Source organism: Dasypus novemcinctus, chromosome 2 (assembly GCF_030445035.2).
Source record: "Dasypus novemcinctus isolate mDasNov1 chromosome 2, mDasNov1.1.hap2, whole genome shotgun sequence".
NCBI lineage: Eukaryota > Metazoa > Chordata > Mammalia > Cingulata > Dasypodidae > Dasypus > Dasypus novemcinctus.
The window spans coordinates 79,741,207-79,760,150 of record NC_080674.1 but is presented as its reverse complement, the minus strand read 5'-3'; the positions used below and the strand labels follow the sequence as shown (position 1 = coordinate 79,760,150).

Here is an 18,944-nt window from a genome sequence, read left to right as displayed (position 1 = left end):
AATTACCAACAAAAAAAATCCACACAAAGAAAAGTTATTTTAATAATACCAAATAGAAACCCCATGTCTGCTGCATCTCTCCTGGCTTATTAAGTTAATAAACATCACTTTTAATAATCAAATAATTTATCATTTTGAGACAAGACATTTCTAAAACATTTCTATTTCTCTGTTCCTCTTTGGTAATGAAATCGCAAATATACCTTTCTTTTTGCTTGTTCAAGTTATTACCTTTATTATCGGTGTACCAAGAAACCAGAATATCAAGATGGTCAAAATTATTATATCTCCATGAACATAATATATACTCCAAATAGAGATTCATTCATGCACAGAATAATGTCCAAAAGTTTCACAATAACTATTTCAGTTAGGTAAGAAAACTGTTCCATTTAGCTCCAAATTCAGAGACAGTCCAAAATGTGAAAGTACCTGGTAACAACTTCTAGATAAGAAATTAGAATTTCAGAATATTTAAAAACTCAAGCAGTGCTATAAAAAAATAAAAAAAAAAAACCCTGCCATTTTAAAAAAGAAGAGAACATAGAAACGAAATTAGGAAAACACTAAAAATTGATTTAAGCTGAGTAGTTTTAAGTTGAAATCTGCCTGTTTACAGTGAGATGGTTATGGTACCGTGAATATTATTCATAAATACAAAATAAAATATTTCTAAAATATTATTTTCAAATACAAATGAGGGCCTATTAAAGTTGGTTCATCTTCCTCTTTTATGTGATATACAGCTAGTATATGAAATTGATCTAATGGCCACATCAAAGTATTTGAAAGATATTTTACCAATTTTTCCTCTTAAGCAGCCAAATTTCTCTCTTGGTTGACTTTGTTTACGATGTTTACTTAACCAACTTTTCTGTCTGTGGAAAAGGTCAAAGTAACATTTATTCCATTGGTACATTTACCATGCTAATTATGAATGACTATTTTAAAACTTTTCAAAGTTCTCTAAGACATAAACTCCGTATCACAGCAGTTAACTATCTAGGCTGTTATCATTAAGAAAGCAGAAATCTTCCACTATCTTATCTGTCCAAATTACTGCAAATGCCGAATCAGTCAAATTCAAATTTTATAAAGGTTGCCTTGTTTTATAAAAGCAGTCACTGAAATTATAGTTCTTTATATCAAAATATTTTGAAGTCAATCTGATTTTCTTGTAAAAACAATTTCAAAATATGAGGCTGCATATGTGCCAGAAGTCTAAAATTTATTAAGGACTTAAAAGCATACATTGTTTTATTGTGCTTCAAAGGTGACAGTCTTGGAAATAAGGGTTGGGAAATGTCTCTTCCTATAGAAATGAACCTAAAGTCATTTCTGGAGATATTGTGGATTAGGATCTAGACCACTACTAAAGCAAAAAATTGCAATAAAGCAAGTCACATGAACTTTTGGTGCCGCAGTACATATAAAAGTTATGTTTATACTGCACTGCAGTTTACTAAGTGTGCAGTTAGCACCATGTCTAAAAAAACAATGTATATATCTTAATTGAAAACTACTTTATTGCTAAAAACGCTAACCTCATTTGAGGATTTAGCATGTCATAATCTTTTTGTTGGTGGAAGGAGGGCCTTGCCTCCAAGTTGATGGCTGCTGACTGATCAGAGTGGTAGTTGCTGAAGGTTAGGATGGCTGTAGCAATTTCTTAAAATAAAACAATGAAATCTGCCACATCAACTGACTCTTCCTTTCATCAAAGATTTCTCTATAGAACACAATGCTGTTTTGTAGCATTTTATGCACAGTAAAACTTCTTTCAAAATTTCAATCAATCCTCTCAGACCCTGCCACTGCTTTACCAACTAAGTTTATGTAGCATTTGAAATCTTTTGTTATCATTTCAACAATGCTCCCAGCATCTTCACCAGGAATAGATTCCATCCCAAGAAACCACTTCTTGGCTCATTCATAAGAAGCAACTCCTTACCCGTTCAAGTTTTGTCACAAGACCAGCGATCTTCAGGCTCCACTTCTAATTCTAGTTACCTTGCTATTTCCGCCACATCTGCAGTTACTTGAACCCTTGAAAGTCATCCATAAGGGTTGGAATCAACTTCTTCCAAATGCCTGTTAACATTAACATTTTTACCTCCTCCCATGAATCACTAATGTTCTTAATGGCATCTAACATGGTGAATCCCTTCTGTAAGGTTTTCAATCGACTTTGACCAGATCCATCAGAAGAATCAGTATCCATGACAACTATAGCCTTAAGAAATGTATTTCTAATATAATAGGACTTGAAAGTCAAAAATAACTCCTTGATCCATGGGATACAAAATGGATGTTGTGTTAGCAGTCATGAACCTAATATGCATCTTGTTATTAATTGGATTTCCTGAGTGATCAAGGGCATTGTCAATGAGCAGTAATACTTGGCAAACACGTATAACTTTGGTAAAATTTAAAATTACATGAAAAAGTACTTTTTACAAGCTAAACAAAAAAATAATGGTTTGGAAACACATACAGATCTTATAAAACTAAAATTATAATAAGAGAATGAGCAAAAAGTATCTAATGTCAGTCAGCCTAACTGCTACCCATGGAGCAGTGAAATGGGATCAAGCTGGAGCATCAGCAGTATTAACAATGTTATATTTCTTAAATTGAGCAGTGGGTTCACAGTTGACAGATACTTCATTTTTATGCCTTTTGTAACTAATGTTTCAGATATTCTTTGGTATGTATCAAATATTTCATAATTAAAAATGGGGAAAAATATAACTTTGAAAATTGTCTTGAAAGCTAAAAAGATCGATGGTCCTGATTCTCTTACGTTGAGAATTATAAAAAACAACACAAATGTTTGTTTTGGGATAACAATAAATAACTCCCACTTTTTAATCCAACAAATATGCCAGAAATGCTTGTGGCAAACCATATTCCCACCAAGAGCAATCAGTTAGAAAAACAAAAACAAAAAACACACAAAACAAAAAATAATTTAAATCAATTTAAGAGGGGAGCCTGTGTAGCTCAGTCGTTAAGTGCCTGCTTCCCTTGTATAAGGTCCCGGGTTCAATCTCTAGTACCTGCTTAAAAAAAAATTATTAAATCCATTGAAGAGTTTCTAAAGCAACCAGGATTAGAGGGACCATGATTCTGGAGAGGAGCGGAACTACATAAATGCAAGCTGACATTCTACAGCAACTTTTTTCTGAGTGCAGGACAAAAAGCTGAAAATTAAGGTTTTTCCTTTACAAAGGGCTGCTGCTGGTGCACACAGAAAACCACAGAATTTCTGGAAGTTTCACAGAGCTACACGCACAAAACTGGAGACATAATGTAACAAAATACTGATGAGAAGCAAGAAGCATAAAACTGGTGCTAACATGAAGCCAACATTTTCCTCAAGGTATGTACCAAATTCTGACGCTAAAAAGATGGGCAGAGTCTCTGAAAGCAATAGAGCTTTCTGCAGTCTTCCCGAAGAGGATAAGGATTAGAGTAGCAACTCTTAAGCCTTCGGCATCAAATCTTCTTTATACTCTTCAAAATTACTGAGAACTTCAAAAAATTTTCTTTATGTGGGCTATGGCTATTGATTTACCAAATTAAAAACTGAAATGGAGAAATATTTCAAGTATTTATTAGTTACTATAGAAAAAAATATCTTCAAGTTAGCAAAAATACTATTTTTTTATGAAAAAATAACTGTTTTCTAATACAAAAAAAATAGTGAGAAGAGGAACATTATTTTATATTTTGGAAAATTACTTTAAAGTCTTCCTTGGTGTAAGACAGCTGCATTTCCGTATCTACTTCTGTATTCAATCTCTTTCAAATTCACAACTCAGGATAACAAGTCACAAAGTCTCTGGATAAAACTCCACTATACACTTGTAATAGAATAAGAGTGAAAAAGGCAAATAATATTTTAATATTATTATGAAAATAGTTTTTACTTCACAGCCCCACTGAAAGGATGTTGCCTTCTCTTCTGCCTCCTACCTTCCCCCCATTGCCAGGGATCGTAAGACTATAATTTATGAATCCAGCACCTGCCAGGGGAGGTGCTCTTGTGAATGCATTAGGTTCTCAGTTGAAAATTTTGGAGGATTACCCGCTCTCTAGGAGTAGGGGTGAACTAGAGATAGACAGAGACTAAACAGAACTATAACTCAGCCTTGATGCATCCCAAGTCCTGGCCTTCACCTATTTGATAAGCAGGGGAAATACTGAACTCTCTGAAGCTAATGAATATCACCTGAAGCCTATACAATTTTTTATTCACAATGTCCATATCCAATTAAGACCTAGTAAGCATGCCAAGAGATAGCAATACAAACAGACCCAGAGGGTATACACTAGAGTGTAATTCACAAACCATTAATAAAGTAGAATTTCACCAGAGAATTGTATTATTTAAAAAGGCTCAAGTGCACATTGTAAACAAAGAAATAAATTAAAAATTCAGTACAAATTTAACAGATCAGACAAAACGGAAGCCAGGACTAATGAAATTGAAGATAGGTCAATAGATTGACCAACAGAACTAAATCAAGAACTCAGAAACAGACCCTCATATCTACAGTCAAGTGATTTTCAACAAGGCAATCAAGCCCACCTAGCTGGGCCGAAACAGTCTATTCAACAGTGTGGGGAACACTGAATATCCATATCCAAAAGAAAGAAAAAGGAGCCCCATCTCACACCCTATACAAAAATTAACTCGAAATGGATCAAGGACCAAAATATAAAAACAACCACTATAAAAACTCCTAGAAGAAAATGTAAGAAAACATCTTCAACATCTTGTTGTAGGCAGCAATTTCTTAAACCTTACATCGATAGCATGAACAAAAGAAAAAACCTCCTCAAAATATAACACTTTTGTTCTTCAAAAGACTCTGTCAAGAAAGAAAAAGGCAGTCTATTCACCGGGAGAAAATATTTAGAAACCACATATCCAACAAAGGTTTGCTATTCAATATTATATAAAGAGATCCTACAATGCAATGATAAAAAGACAAGCAACAAAATTAAAATATGTTCAAAAGACCTGAACAGACATTTCTCCAAAGAGGACATGCAAATGGCAAAAAAGCACATGAAAAGATGTTCAACATCACTAGCTATTAGTGAAATACAGATCAAAACTAAAATGAGAAACTATTTTACACCTTAAACAATGGCCATTATTTGAAAAACAAAACTACAACTGCTGGAAGGAATGTAGAGAAACAGAACACTCCTTCACTGTAGGTGGGAATGTAGAATAGTGCAGCCTCTATAGAAGACAGTATGACAGTTTAAGAAGCTGAATATAGAACTGCCCTTTGATCCAGCAATCCCATTACTAGGAATACATTAAGAAGAATTGAAAGCAAGGACATGAACAGACGTTTGCAAACCAATGTTCACATCAGCATTATTCACAATTCCTAAAATATGGAACCAGCCCAAGAGTCCATCAACCAATGAATGGATAAATAAAATGTGGTATATGTATACAATGGAATACTATTCAGCTATAAAAAGAAATGAAATCGGGATGCATATGACAACATGGATGAACCTTGAGGATATTATAATGAATGAAATAAGCCAGACACAAAACCATAAATAATGTATGGTCTCAGGGAGTACTTGTAGCTCAGCAGTTGAATACCTGCTTCCTATGTATGAAGCCCTGGGTTCAATCTCCAGTATCTCCTTAAAAAAAAAAAAGACACACACACATATATAGTATGGTCTCACTAATATAAACTAAATATGAGTGAGTAAACTTGTAGAAGTAAACTCTAGAGATATGTTACTAAGAAATAGAATGTGGATTGAGAATGGGAGCAAATGCTTAATGTATATAGCATTATTAAGGTTTACTGTAAAGTATGGAAACGAATAGAGCTGAGAGTAACACATAGTGAGTATAACTAAGACTGCTGATCTATAAATGTTATCATGACTGAAAGGGATAGTATATGGAAGTAAATGTCTATTGGAAGGAAACTAGAGAATAATCTAGGGAATGTATAACATAGTGATTTCAGTGGTGGATGAAGATTTTGGTTAATAGTATAAATATAAGAATGTTCTAGGGAATGTATAATATAGTGATTTCAGTGGTGGACGAAGATTTTGGTTAATAGTATAAATATAAGAATGTTCTTTTACAAAGTGCTAAGAATATGGTAATACAGGGGAAATCAAAACTAATGTAACATAGAAAATAGTTAACAGTAATACGGTAATATTTTGCAGCAATGGCAAAAAGATATTATTTCAATTCTAAGGGACAACAACAGGGTAGAAGGGAGTATGGAATTTTTCCTTTTGGAGTAATGAAAACATTCTAAAATTCAATGAGGTAATGAAGCACAACTCTGTGATGAAAATGAAAGCCACTGAACATACACCTTGAATGGACTGTACAAAGCATGAGACTGTAACACAGGGAAATCAGTGGCAGAAGATGTACTATGATTAACAGGATAAAAATCAAAATATTTTCTCATGAACAATAACAGATAATACTAATATAGGTCGTTAATAAAGAGGTGGGGAAACGGACTTTGGCCCAGTGGTTAGGGCGTCCGTCTACCACATGGGAGGCCCGTGGTTCAAGCCCCGGGCCTCCTTGACCCGTGTGGAGCTGGCCCATGCGCAGTGCTGATGCTCGCAAGGAGTGCCCTGCCACGCAGGGGTGTCCCCCGCATAGGGGAGCTCCACGCGCAAGGAGTGCACCCATAAGGAGAGCCGCCCAGCGTGAAAAAAAGTGCAGCCTGCGCAGGAATGGCGCCGCCCACACTTCCCGTACCGCTGACGACAACAGAAGCGGACAAAGAAACAGGACGCAGCAAAAAGACACAGAAAACAGACAACGGGGGGAGGGGAGGGGAATTAAATAAATAAAAATAAATCTTTTTAAAAAATAAATAAATAAATAAAGAGGTGGGTTGAAATACACCAAATGTAAGATATGAGCTATAGTTAGTGGTAATATTTTGACATAGTTCTTTCATAGCTTGTAACAAATGTTTTACAACTATGCAAGGAGGGGCGGATGTATGGAAGCCTTGTATGAGTATATGAATGTTTTATAAATTCATCACTTTTACTATTCACTTACTTTTTTATGTATGTCCATGTATGAATGATATACTTCAGTACAATTTTATTGAAAAAAGGCAAATAGAAAATGTCAAAACTGAAACCCAGGAAAAAAAAGAGACTAGAAAATACATAAAAGACACATAGATTAGAGTGGAAAGCTATAACTTATGCTAAATGAAGCCCAGAAGAGAAGAAAGTTTGGAACAAATACAGTATTTGAAGAACTAATGGTCAAGTTCTATCAAAAATTTAAAAAACAAACAAAAACCACCAATCCCAATCCACAGAGATTAAAGAAGTTCTATGAAATCCACGTAAAATGAATAAAAAAAAAACTACTGAAAAACATAAACTGAAAATACTTAAACCAGCCTAAAGTAAAAGGCACATCCTTTAATGAAACACTGTTAAGGCTGACAGTCGAACTTCAATAGAAATGATGATGAAAGCTGGGAAACAATGGAATGCCATCTTTAAAGTATTTTAAGAAAGTAACTGGCAATAAAGACTTTACACCATTTTTTAAATATAATTGATCTATAATTTTAAAATGAAGATGCTTTTGGTCAAACTAAAATTGAGGTCATTCATTGCAAGCAGACCAGTACTAAAACAAACACAAGAATATAAAAAAGAACATATAATGAGTTAATGAAAGGAAAAAAAATATTTTATTAATCTAAAGGACAGCAATAGTAAAAGGAATATAAAAACATAAATAAACAGTAAGAGAGATACAAATCCATGTACATTAGTAATTACGTTACACATAAATAAACAAAAGACTCAAAACAATAGGATTTAATCTGTATTGCCAGATTAAAGTTCATTTTTATCTGGCAATACAGTAGGCCTACATACACCATAGACGATAATTATAATTTCTTAGCTTAGGCTGGGACACAACAGACAGTAGACTAAAAGAAAGAAAAGAATGTATACTAAATAACTGCTCATCTACAGATCAAATGTAAATGATGCAACCTAACAGAGACAAAAAAAGTAAAAAATGAATTCCAGCTACCATTTGTTGATCATCTGTAATGCCAAACTCTGTATGTAGAGAGGATTATCTCCAATACTCTTATCAACTCTACAAATATTACTGCCAGTTGACACTTAAACTGGGCTCTGAAAAATTTTACCAAATTTTCTAAAGGCCATACAGCTTTTACATGGGAAAGTCAGGATTCTAAACTCTTTCTTAGTCTGTTTCTAGTAGTTATGCTCTTTCAACAACAATGATGTCTCATTAATAATTACCTAATATCTTTAAAGTACTTATACAATGCTCAGTGATTTGTGAAAGCACAAAATTAAGAACCAAGTTACTATCTAAAATCAGTAAATGACAACTTCATGTTTAATAGTCAATCCATTCTGATACTAAAAAAAAAAACTTTTGAAAGCACATAAATTTAAATTTTTCTATATTATTCTCCTTTAGATTTATGGAATGGGGCCACTTTATGAAGGACAAAGCCCTTTATGTATCTGTAAAAGGCGCACTTTGGTTGAAAACTAAGAGAAGGCATTATTCACATAGAACAGTATTTCACATAGTTGGAAAACTAGTGTTTTCATGAACACTAATTTCTGATATTCTAATGGTACCAGTAAAAGCAGGTTGTTTTTCTCTTAGTTCCAGTAAAGAATATTTATTTTTTAAAAACTTAAATCCTCAAAAAGGCAATCTGAGAAGGCTAACTTGAAAATAACTAACCTTATATTTAGAGATATATCACAAGGCCTTTTACCAATATTGAATTACTTTGGAATTCTTTTTGAGCATTTGAATATCATCAGATTTTTAAATACGAATTTTACAACCCATAGTTTCAGAAATGTCCCTTTTAAATCATTTATATTGGATATTTCTAGAGGGCTAGTACTTTAACCTTCTCTGGATCTCCAGCCTGGGACACTGTTAGTGCTCTGTGAGTAACTAACCTGAAGGTATTTCATATTTTCCAATTGCCTTTCAGTCATAAGTTACACATCTTAATATTAATATCTCCCTAAGAGAATCAAAAGTCAATAATGAACTTGCAAATGAAATACTAAAATGGAAACTCAGATGATGCTGGAACATAAACTTCTCTAGCACAATAATTAATTAAAAAATGATTATTCCTAAATAGAGCCTAACTTTATCATATATAAGAATCATTATATGTAATCATCAATATGATTATATGTGATTATCAATATAATCACTTAAATTAGACTTAAAATGTTCAACGGGTATTAAGACTAGTATCAAATATTTGAACTCAATCTAAAGGCATTTTATAATTCAGTCAAAGCAATTATCTTTTTATTTTCAGGTTGGAGTCAATCTATAAAAAGACTTACTCAGTCATCACATCATTACACAAATTCCTGATTACAAGGTTACTAGTTAACGAGGTATTTCTTTACTTTTAGACTGTGAGTCAGCAGGGAGACAAAAGAGGAGATAAACTAAGATGGCAATTTAAAAAATTCAACTCCAATCAGCTAATGGACAACAAACAAGGTACTGACCATTCTAGAAATAAAGACTTCCTGGTATGACTTCTAGTTACTTTTATCATTCTACCAGAAAGCTACCAGCTATTCTAGAAACTTGGAATTCCCACCCATCCACAAGAAGAAAATAAAATCACTGCGCCATTAAAAGAATAGCTGATCATTTTCTCCAATCTAATGTCCCCTCCAATTTGTATGCTTGCAATGACTAAGTTTAACCCCTTGTTGCTTCCTGTTCTTCACTTCTGGGAAAACCTGGAGAAAGGAAATTCATAACAGGTTTTTGTTACAGTTTGACACAGTTAGGAATTTCAAAAATAGTTATTGGATTATGTTTGTAAACTGGTCTGAAACTGGGTGTGATTAAATTATTATTAGGGCTTTGATTGGGCCACATCACTAGGGTGCTGAGTGCCCACCCCTTTGTGGGTGTGGACTCACAGATAAAAGGCACGGCAAAGGCCAGGTTGGCGGTTTTGATGTTGGAGTTTTGATGTTGGGAGTTTAATGCTGAAGTCTTAAGCTAGGGCCCCAGGAAGTAAGCACACAGAGGAAAGAGAAGCAAGCCCTGCGGAAGAGAGCAAAGGAAGAGAGGAATGCTAAGCCCAGAGGGAAGCAAACCCTGGGAAGAAAGGAGCCCTGAGCTCAGAGAGAAGCAGGCCCCGGGAAGAAAGGAACCCAGGAACCCTGAACCCTGGCAGATGCCGGCAGCCATCTTGCTCCAGCACATGTAAATAAGACTTTGATGAGGGAAGTAACTTACATTTTATGGCCTGGTAACTATAAGCTTCCACCCCAAATAAATACCCTTTATAAGAGCCAGCAGATTTCTGGTATTTTTTATCAGCAGCCCTTTGGCTGACTAATACAGTTTTTAAACAATTTTATGGCAGAAGAGGCAAATGTATCATTAGTCAGAAAAGAATTAATAACTTTTAAAAAGCACTTCAAGCCTAACTTCAGTCTCTGATTAATAAACACTACATGCATTCAATAGCAATTTCTTTTAGGAATAAGTGAACCAGACCTAAAAGATTTTTAGTTACCCTTTTTCTACTGACTTACTGTGTTCTGATGCCTGAGCTTCATTTCTAAATCTTTTCTTAATCATTCATCTTGGACAATAATATGAAATACTTTGCATATTCTCTGACTCTGCCCTTTCTCAAAGGCAATAATCCTGATCAAAACTGATCTCAAATAAAACACTTAAATGAATAAGCAAAATCTATTAAAAATCCTATATGTAATATACATCATCTTATCTAATATATCTGGTTTGATATTTTCATATTATTTAAGGGAGAAATCTGTCATCAATAAATGTTTAAAATACTTTACTAGATACTTCAGAGAAAGAGACTAACAGATCCAGAAACAATGGCACCCTGGGTGAAGCAAATGCCAAAGTTACACACTGATAAAGTAAATTAATGATTCAAAATCCTTTAATTACCATTTCCCCCCAAAATATTATTCTTCTCAATTCTATTCTGAACAGTGATATTCAGATAATTAACATTTTTGTAATATACTCTAAAGGGTTGAGATACCACTAAGAACACAGCCGAGAGATTGACAATGCAAGAAGTAAAGATGCTCCACAAAGCATTTTTATTTCAACTGGCAAAGAAAGGATAAAAAGGAACAAAGTGACTCTGCAAGTGGTAAAAGCACAGCTGGCTTTTAGTCATTTGACTACATAAGTCACGGAATGTTTAAAATCCAAAGTCTCTAGTCTGATCACTTTTAAAGTTAAGTCTCATGAAGACAATCCCACTCCTATAAACCAGCATCATTACAGATAACATATTGGTAACATGATGGAAATAAGGAGGCAGAGGCCGGGTTCCAAAAAACAGAAGAATTAAAAGTCTAGTGAGCCTGGCTTAGATAACGAGGAAAAGAGAAGTAGTAACCCTGTTTTCTAGGTCATGCAATGAGTAAATACATCATCTTCATTTCTCTTGAGCCAACATCTGCAAGGGCACCTCTCCCTATTCCTTGACAATCAACCTCCCATATTCCAATATATCCAAATGTTCTTTCTTCCTTTTCTATCCTCCAAACTATCTTCTTCCCTTCATTATATTTCTAATCAAATTACTTTTCTGTTGTCTAACCTTTTTCTCCAAATCCCTAATCTTTCCCCTCTTCCTTTTTTTCAATCCATCCGCTTACATATGAAGGTTTCAAATTCCATTGATTGATTGATTGATTGTTTTGGTAATAAACATTGCAGTTAATTAAACAGAAGTTAGGTTGAAACAAACGAAAAATAATCAATTGAGCAAGGCCCTCTAAGTTTCCTAATGTACCATTTGCACAACATAATGTGCATCCTAGTAATGCTGTTTCAGTAAATACACAGGCATATCATAGATGACTTTTCTGAAGGTATGTTAAACAATTATAGAAAAACGTTCTAATGAAAATTTGTCAGTTTCCCCTTTAAGATATAGTAGGAATTATTTACTTGATAGGTTTTAAAGAGTATGTTTTAAAATACACACATTTTACCTGAAAGCGCCGTAAAGTGGTCTGTACCAACAGACAAATGAACAAGGAGTAAAAAGCAAGAACCACAGGATACTCAATCCAAAATCAACCCCTCTTGTAGGATCAACACAAAACCAAGCCAAGCATCCGAAGATATTTAGAAACAGTGTAACAGCATGGACTGTGGATTCAGAAAACAAAATAGAAAAGAAATGTCAATTTATGAGTTCATTCAATAAAAATTGTAAATGAAAAAATACTTCCTAATACAAATGTCTATTCCCACGTTTCCATTAATAAGAGAGACTCTTTCTTACCTACTGATGTGAAAACAAAAGCACGCAGGGAAAGAAATCCTAATACATGCACTGTTTGGCAAAAATTCTGGTGGCTCTCTTCTAGTGGGCAATTACACAGTTAAACCTGAGAAGCATTTCCTAAGCACTTCTTCCCTGATAAGGAAACATATGTTGATCCAAGACCCAAGAAGAAAAACAGTGCCTGACCCGGAAAAAAAAAATAGGAGTTGGGAGGAAAAAAAGTCTACATTAAGAATTATGTATTTATAGAGTGGGGCTGCAGAATCCTCCCAGAAGAGACAATAAGGAAGGATCCCTGATATCTCATTTTAACTTTTTTTTCCAATCAGTAAAATTAGTAAGGCTCACTGGTGGAAAACAGTAGCAATTTCCAGTGACTCTACAGTCAATCTATGATGATTATTAATTCATACTCCATAGTGTGGTCCATCTTTTAGTCTCAAAAAAAAAATTTTTTTTTGTTAGAGGATTAAACTTTTTCTTTTTTAAGTTTTTTAAAAAAGCACACCATGATGCATCTTCACTGCTGTAACAGATCTTACTTTTGATTAATATAAACAGATCTTGGCAAAATCTTCATATGCTGTTAAAAATCTGATTAACATCTAATTACACCATGATCTTGAGGAACTGCATCACACAATGATTTTTAAAAAGTTTTTAAAAAAGACAATACATGTATACGAAACTATTAGTAAAATAAAAAGAAACGTAAAACCCACTGAATCCATTTTAAAAATCTCATCATACATGAAAAAAAAATTTTTAAATCTCTATTGTAAATTACAAACCAAATAGTATTAGTAATGAAAACAAAGAAAAATACAAATTCTAGGATGCCTCTAAATTTGTTCTCATCTAACCACAAGATAAGTACACAAATTCTAGAGTAGCAGAAAGAGCACCAGAGGAAGAGTAAAATGCCTGAGTTAGAGCTATATAATATTGGGCCAATGTTTTAACCTCTACAGCTTCAATTTTGCAATTATAAAAATTCCATTCCATCACACAAGAGTGACTTATTAACTGCTCTATTCTCATTAGGATGTTTAACTCTCATGAAAGCTCACTTACTAAAACTTTATGCAAAGTTCTCTGGATCAAAATAAAGGTAATACTGGGTAAGGGCTCAAAAACAAAAAAGATTGAGCGAAAACTATCATTCTGTAGCATTAAATGGCATCCAGCTACCTAAAAACTTTTTTAATGTTAAGAACAGTCTAACTCAAAGTTCAGTCTTTAGAGAAATAATTTTTAAAGGCCCTTTCTCCCAATCCACTTAAGAAGAGAGAAAAAGAGAGAACGAGTATGTTTGTATGTGTGTGTTTTAAAGTTCACAAAAACTCTCACAAGTATAGGTAAAACTATCTATTTTGCGTAACTATTTTAAAAGTTTTCTAAATATTTTCATAATAACCACCAATCATAATGTCATTAATTTGTACCCTGCTGAAGAGTAAAGTGTCTAGGCCTAACTACTGAACAATCTATCCATTTACACAAATTAAGTGAGCAATAAATCTATGCTGGTGATTTCAAGCATAGCTAGAACCCTAAAACTCTTGAAGCCATTTTATACATTTGATTTGCAAGTTGAACAACTTCATATAAAATTTCAACTTGCTTTATTAAGCACTGAAATCTGGTATTAGTGAAACTAAATTTTCAACTACCACTACAATATTTTTCTTGATTACAATATGCAATATAAACACCTATCATAAACAGTTTTTTAACAGTATGTCAACTTCTTCACTAAATGAACTTTAAAGGAACTGCCTTGTTTTTCTTTTTCTTTTTTTTTTTTAATCTAAGAGTACAAACAGATTGCTGAGATTCCTTTCACAGTGATATTTCTAATTGCTTAGCTCACTTTTAGGATTTAACCTGATTTGCTTCAGGTTAAGGTACCTTTGGAAGCAAAATTTTATAACATTCAGGTTTAAAATGTAAATTACTTTTTCATTTCATACTTTTAGGTGGAAATCTAAACCATGGGCTCTAGGGTTAAACTATCTAGCTCTGACCTTACTTGTGTAAACTTGGACAAGTTACATAAAATCTCTAAGCTTTAGTTTCCCTAGGTATAAAACCAGATAATATAGTACCTGCTTCAAAATGTGGTAAGGCTTTAAAAAGAAAATGTATATAAAGTGATTAGCACTGTGCCTAGCACAAAGTAAATTCTCAATTAAATGCATTCATTATTATTATTATTACAGTATGACAGCATTAGTCAACCCCAAAATCAAATTAAATCAAAACTTTCTTGAAAATAAATTTAACACAGCCTGTAATTTATGAAATGCAGGGACATTACTAAGCTGGTACTATATCTTACTTAGCTTCAGGTAATGCTTCTTCATATCAGAACCAGCTGAATTGGAATCTTGAGCCCTCTTAGAACACAGTTCAGATCTGGCAACTTAATAGGAGTAGAAGTAACTACAGCCAACTATATTGAAAACATATAATACTACCGACAGTGGAGATTCATCGAAAGATATTATTATATTGACAACAAAATTTCAAAAGGAAACAAAAAATAAGAGTTAAAAATGTACTATCTATAAGGAATTGCTTCTCATATTCCAAAACAACCTCACGTATGTAAGCAATGCTCCTAAAAGATTTTGACAAAATGTCCTCATCTATTTAGAGGGGGGAAAAAAGGCTCCCTAGTCAAAAGTAAACATACAAAAAATTCCTCCATCAAGAATATACCCTACAAATTATTCACTAACTCAGCTATTATGGAGGTGAGAAACCACAATAGCTACCTCCCCTACTGACATAATAATATTAAATGGAACAGAGACTACTGCTTGGAATAAAAATCAAAGGGTAAGTGAAAAGTCTGCAAAACTGTTAATAGCTTGACATTTTAACATTCCATGAGTTTTAGTATACTCAGAACCTAAAATGTATATCCTAAAAGTTCTAGTCAATAAAACTCCCTATATTAATCAGGTAATGGAGTTCAAGCTCTAAAAAAAAGATTTACAGTTTATAATATTACAATATTTATACCCTTTTTAAATAGTGCCTACATTTAACAAAATGTTTAAATGATTTTCCTGTTGCAAAGTAGTGTGCGTAATTTTTTCAAAGCATATAATGCATATATAACATTTTGCAAGGCAAAAGGATCATGATAAAACTCTGCCCATGTAAGAAAGAAGGTGATTTTTTTCCTCAAAAGAATGTTAGTTCTAATACATAGGTTTTCCTTAGCTAAAGACATACTGTCAAATAAAGAACAAATTTTTATTTTTACATATAGTACAAAATTTTGAAGTACTAAGTATGTTTCACTTTGAAAATTATGATTACAGTCTATCTAAAGGAAAATACTGATTTACTACACAGTACATTTAATATATGACTTAAAAAATGGTAGATTTTGACAAATATCTGAAGTATAAACAAATATATAACTTTTTTCTATACTCACACATCCACAAGTAGTACATAATCTTTACTGTTTTTTGGAATTCTACAGGAATGTCTACAGAAAAATCCTGATAGAAACAGGGTCCCACAGGAAAATTGCCAGGAAGAGGTGGCCAATTATTTTTTCTGCCTGTAAAAAAAAAAAAAAAAAATTATTTACATTAGGACAAATGTGTGCTATTCTTATTTTTGGTTTTATTATAAAGAAGAACCCTATCTACTCTTTAATAGGTATTATGACATGTGACACCATAGCTTTATAACCCTACAGCTCCGAAAGCCAAGCTTTATATTTTTCAAAATTTTCCCAGAATATCACTTTAGAAAATATTAGATGGTAAAATAATTTTCCAGTGTCATATTATATAATGTTTAGCATGAAACATCTATGTATATGAGAAATTGAAAAAAGGATAAAAGCACAAGGACATACCCTGAACTATGCCCTGAAAAACAGATTTATTTCAAAGTCCCAGAGTCTGACTCTCATGTGAAGGCCAACCAGTCTTTAGACACTTAAATTTTCTCCTCAGCATCTTTAATCTTTAAATATATTCTGCTCTTTTCTTAACCCATGCAGAAAGGGAAGACAAGCTTCTAAATCTTCAAGTTTTCCACTGTCAAGTCCATGAAGAAACACAAGATTTGAACAATACCAAAGTATCAAATTTGGAAGTATCAAAGTCTAGAAAAAAATTAATTTTCAAAAGATACATGTAAGAAAACCACAAAACTATTAGAAAACATGAAACAGTCATAAGAAAGAACCTGAAGAAGTATACAGACTCTTCATTACTACCTTTACAAAAACATCTACTATAAAAATAATAAAAATAATTTATTAGTCAATGCTGAGGGAACAGGACAAATTTTAGTTACAGCTATTTCAGAAACTAATCCTAATTAAACTCTGAGTGTCCTCTACAGATGTTGTCCCTGATACACATGCAAGAAAATGGCACAGGATAAATGCACCTTCACAAGATCCTAGATTTTCACATTCTAAGCTAAGGAAGAAACAGTTCTGTGTATTATGGTTGTCTTAGCCTTTCATTCCACCATTATCCTAGACATCCTAAAAATGACTTGTCTAGCTCTCTCCTCCCTTCTTACCAGACACTGCTAGCTTTCCCTGAGATACTCCTTTGAAGTGATGTTTGGGAGTCAGCCTGAATAGACTTCATAGCAAATAATCTATTCAGGCACCATCTAAATAACCCAAGCTCTCTAGGGTCACCACAAACATAAACCATAGAAGTCAGCCAAGATTAGACAGCTACAGAGTATCAGGTAGGCAATTTGCTGTATATGATCTCCCTCCTAGAACAAGAAAACAGGGTAGGATTTCATCCCTTTAACCAAATGACTTAGTGCTGTTAAAGGCATAATTAAAAGTGTTTAAGAGTTATCTTAAACTGGAGAAACAACTAAGTTTGTTTTTAGGATTAAATAAGATAAATGCCTGGAAAGGATTTTTTGAAGTAATGCTTCTATAATATGTTAAGTTGCCTTTTGTCAGTTATTTTATTTTCTCAAGTTGAAATAAAGTTTTTTTAAAAAGTTATTTTTATTTCAGACTACTTTGCATACTACCATGTTGACTGAGGTTTTGCATTTCTCGTTCTCGACGATCTAATTCTGCTGCTTTTCTTTCTAGTTCTTCCTGACGCTTAAGAAGTTCGGCTTGGGCCAGGGCATGCTCCTAAACAAAAAAAATGTAAGTTGTCAGGATATAAAATATTAAAATATTTATACAATATCTTCTACTTTTCCTTCCTCTACTATGCTAGAAACCAACTTCAAATGCTTTTCCAAAATATAGGAATTCACTGAAGATTACAGTTTCAGAATATTATGTGGGTATTTGGCCCACTTCAATCTTTAGAGTATGAAAACCCTTAATGGGAATGTTGAGTTCATTAATATAGGGAAAAACTCTCTCAGTAAAAGCAACTAAGAGTCATAAGGTAATTGGGAAAATCAAATTAAGGTGATATCCGTGCCTAAATGAGAGTGAAGAATGGAGGCAAGGGAAACAATTGAGGAAACTGGACAAATAGAGAAAGGGGCAACCGAATTGGATCCTGTCAGTTGGGTTAAATGATATATAAAGTTTCCAATAGAAAAATATTATATGATGTATATAATGTATATAAGATAACGAGCTTGAACAAGGATATGGTTAAGAAATGCTGGCTTATGGCTCCTTTTGTCATTATGTGAAACCAGGCATTCTATTCATATCTCTTTCTCATACTTTTGCCACCTTCTATCTCCTATCACTCACTATCCCTTGCTTAACCAATATAGCTTTCTCCAAATAATATTATTTTATCATTGTTAGTGCAATGGTATTATACATTAAAAACTGAAACCAAAGGCAGTAAAAATTTCACTATACAAACTGTATACCAAAACGACATATATATATTCTATTATTGTTAATAATAAAATAAAGAAAATGTTACGAACTAAAAAAGAGTTTTAAGCAATAAGGTTGACAAGCTGGCTGGCCCAGACTTGACAATTAATTAAAAATTAAGGAATGCAATAGTTTCAAAGAATATGTTTTTTTAAAGCAAATGTTATTGACATTGAAATTTCCTAAATAAATTTACAGAGCCAACATGAACTAACCTTTGCAATCTGTGTATAAGCTGGAGGTTCCTCTGTTGGTTTCATTATTGCTGGTTGTGTATTGGGTGCATTAGGCATTTTCACATTGCCTGGTGGAGGCTAGGAAGATCAAGAAAAGAACAACTTACATAACGTAAAAATCCAACTCTTAAGTTTTTTAAGAGTATAAAAGCAATAGAAAGCAAAATCTGAAGAAAAGCTATAAAACAGTATGCATATAATGCTATTTTTTTGTTCATATTTTTACATGTGGGGAGCTGGGGAGGGATGAGAAGAGGGACATCCTTTAAACTCTTCTCTATCACTTGCCTTCTCTCCCACAGTATCCTACTTCTCTTTAAGTTTAAAAAACATTATTTTGGAAGAGGGTTCTGGGAAGATGGTAGAGTAGGAACTTCTGATTATCAGTCCCTCTGCTAAAATTCCTGAACTGACAGAAAT

The 18,944-nt window shown here is 33.3% G+C and overlaps 1 protein-coding gene across 2 annotated transcripts in view; it reads right to left on the bottom strand.

The window, feature by feature from the left end:
- Positions 1-18,944, bottom strand: part of SCAMP1 (secretory carrier membrane protein 1) — a 128,692-nt gene that overhangs the window by 26,430 nt on the left and 83,318 nt on the right. For both annotated transcript variants that reach the window (XM_058275227.1, XM_071208680.1), the window contains 4 exons: positions 18,504-18,602; positions 17,460-17,568; positions 15,868-15,996; positions 12,115-12,274 (listed from right to left, as the gene is read on the bottom strand). In XM_058275227.1, coding sequence (XP_058131210.1) covers positions 12,115-12,274; positions 15,868-15,996; positions 17,460-17,568; positions 18,504-18,602 — 497 coding nt within the window. The remainder of the gene's footprint in view (positions 1-12,114; positions 12,275-15,867; positions 15,997-17,459; positions 17,569-18,503; positions 18,603-18,944) is intronic.